At 43.7% G+C, this 3,062-nt stretch overlaps 1 protein-coding gene across 1 annotated transcript; it reads left to right on the forward strand.

Moving 5' to 3' along the window:
• The first annotated feature begins 2,312 nt into the window (after positions 1-2,312).
• On the forward strand, positions 2,313-2,849 carry LOC147523708 (uncharacterized). The gene has a single exon (XM_086572093.1). The coding sequence runs from the start codon at positions 2,313-2,315 to the stop codon at positions 2,847-2,849; it is 537 nt and encodes a 178-aa protein (XP_086428219.1).
• Positions 2,850-3,062: the final 213 nt, after the last annotated feature.

The raw sequence follows: 3,062 nt of genomic DNA on the forward strand, positions 1-3,062 counted from the left end.
ACCCCGAGAGACATAGCATTTTGGTCGATTATGTGTTTAATAATCATGTAATAATTATATTTTCGTACTTTTGCAGGTTTCCACAATTAAAATAAATATAATGATAAAACATGCATCGGGCGTAGTATGGGAATCTTGGAATATTTGAAGTTTCCCACTCAACCCCGTGAAGCCCAACAAAGCCCCGACTAGAGCCGAAGTTTCTAAAAGAACAAAACCAGTGCAGAACGGGTCCACATATAAAGAAGCGGCAAACTTCCGAAGCTCAAATCGGAGAAATCTAGATGCCGACGTTGGATAGTAAAGCTGCCATAGCGACCCGGGAGACGAACTCTGCGCAAGGACAAAAAGTCGTAAAAACGCCAAAATCGGCGCAGCCACTAGACACACTAAGTGGACCCACTCTGCGGGCCCAGAAGGCATGACGAGTCAGCATAGGCAGGTGGCAAAGGATGGTTTCAATTTGGTACCACTTGGCAAGAGAGAAGACACGTACCAATTCAAACCAGGTGGTTTGAATTGAAATGAGCTACAAGACGAAACTTAAAAAGCAAAAAGACAAAAATTAAAACAGTTAAAACAAAACTTTGTTTCGAACCATTCAATTAGCATAAAGCCAAATTAAAACATTCACGGATAGCCTTCCAGTATCAGCCTATATATATGAGGGGGTGGCCTTCGTATATCGGTCTTCAGCATATTCATGCTTTAGCTTCCGCCTAGTTAGTTTATTTCTTCTTCAATTTTTACATTACTCATCATTTCCATTCCAAAGAAAATGCATAAGTTATTTTACCCTTAATAATACATCATTTCTTTTCTAGTTTAATTCTTGTCCCCGCATTTATTTACTTAATGTATACAAAGAAGTTTATTTATTCCTTCTATGACCATGAGCTAATCCCCTCGTGAGGAGGAGGTTATCTTTACTTCGTGTAAAAAATCCGGATTGACTCTTTAATATTCTAGAGTCACTACTCGTGAATTAGGCTTAGATTTGACATCCGGTCCCAAAATGATCGAGATCAGTACAAAGTTGGATCACCGATGCTCGAAACAGTCTGTAGCGACTCTGCAGTGTCGATGCTCTCCAATTCATCCGGTAATGTGAAATCAAGCCGAGCTGAAATAATATACGGATATGAGATATTATTGAAACTCCTTATGCTAGTGAAATGCTTAACTAGAGATGTGGGCATGCACCGGGGATCAATACTTTCGGCGTCGTCTCAAAAACGAGGCGAATTAGAGATGTAGTGGCGTGGTAATATAAACTGTTGAAAAATGATTCTCGCATGAGTATGACTAACTCTCTCCCTGTTTCTCTATTTTTGTTTACCTACATATAATCGCCGTAGTAATTTATATTATTTGCATTACCGTTATTTTAATTAAAACCAACTAAAAAGAAACCTAAAAATCCTACTCACCAAAAGTTGTAATTCCAGTTGTGAACCTATCCGAGCCCTAAGGTTTGGATGATCCCTTACTCGACCTATCCTACCAAACCCACGTGAGTAAGGTAACTTGACTGAAACGTACGACTATACGGACGTTGGACTTTGGACTTTGGACTTGGGTCTTTGGACTTCGGACTTTGGACTGTGGACCTCGGACTTAAGAAAATAAGTAACTGAAAACCAATAAACGTGTGTAAAATGCGTTTCTATCATGGACCACTTCATACACCAGAAGAAGCGGGTAGTTGATATCGCGGCTCTATTCAACGTGAAACAAAAATCCGCGGAATCGGTGAGAGATTTCTTATGTAGGTTCAAGGCAGAGACACTGAAGGTGGAAAACTTGGATGAGAGAACCGCGGTGATTGCGTTCGAAAGAGGGTTGCGCCCGGGGACTAGAGTACACGAGTCCGTGGCAAAAAACGAGATCGCGTCGTTACAAGATTTGTACCCCAGTGTGGAGAAATATATAAGATATTAGGATACTATGCAGAAAGAAGTGAAGAGGCCGGGGAAGGCCGTGTTGTCATTGGAAAAAGGGGAGGATCGCGAAAGATACGAAGCAGCAGACAGAGGAGGCAGTGGATATCGAGGATACCCTTCACGTCCTGAGAGGGGGAGAAGCAAAGTCAGGAAAGAGTATAGGGAGAGGAAACCTTATTGGGAAACGGAACGGACACTGCTGAACTGGCCGTTGAAAGTGAAATACTGTTGTTGATTCAGAGGATGCAGGGCTTTAAAGGGCCGCGGAACAAACTAGATGAGATACCAGGTAAGCCTTATTGCGCTTACCATCAAATACAGAACCGTGAGACGAATAAATGCCACGCGCTTAAGTGGTTAGTGCAGAGGATGATAGGGAAGGGGTTGCTGAAGGAGTTTACCATAGGGAAAGGGAAAGAGAAGCAGGTACTTGATCAGGGGAGGATACTGGGGACGATCAACGCCATTTTCAGCAGGGAGATATTGAGTCACAACGCCTATCGCGATAGGATAAGACAAACGGCGAGCATCCAGCAAGTTCATGAAACATTCGGACATTCGCGGCCAGCCCCATGGTCTGCGGCAGAAAGGGGAAGCATAGTGTTTACTGAAGCGGACCTAAAAGCGGTAGACTCCCCGCATAAGGATGCGTTGGTGATCACAGTGGCAATGGGTAACTACATGGTGAAAAGGGTGCTAGTGGATTGTGGCAGCGCTGTGGATTTGCTGTTTAGGGGGACAATGGAGGAGATGAAGATCGACATAAAGCAGTTGAGACCATCGCAAACCAATTTGTACAGATTCAATGGAAGCATAATTGAGCCTTTGGGAGAACTCTTACTCCCTGTGACAACGGGACCAGTGATGGTGTTCTCTCGATTCAAAGTGGTGGACGCCAATTTATAGTACAATGCCATCTTAGGGAGGCGGTGGATCCACGAGATGAATGCAGTACCATCTACTTACTACCAGGTAATCCGATTTCCCACACCGACGGGGATGTACGAGGTTCGCGGTGATCAAGTGATGTCAAGGAATAGTCATCAAGGGACAGTGAAAAGATTGACTCGAGGGGATGAGGGAGAGACATCGAACCCTAGGAAGAGGCAAGCATAGCAA

This window comes from Coptis chinensis, chromosome 1 (genome assembly GCF_015680905.1).
Source record: "Coptis chinensis isolate HL-2020 chromosome 1, ASM1568090v1, whole genome shotgun sequence".
NCBI lineage: Eukaryota > Viridiplantae > Streptophyta > Magnoliopsida > Ranunculales > Ranunculaceae > Coptis > Coptis chinensis.

Excerpts from the sequence above, each read along its gene's own strand:
- LOC147523708 (XM_086572093.1), top strand. The coding sequence starts at position 2,313 with ATGATAGGGAAGGGGTTGCTGAAGGAGTTTACCATAGGGAAAGGGAAA.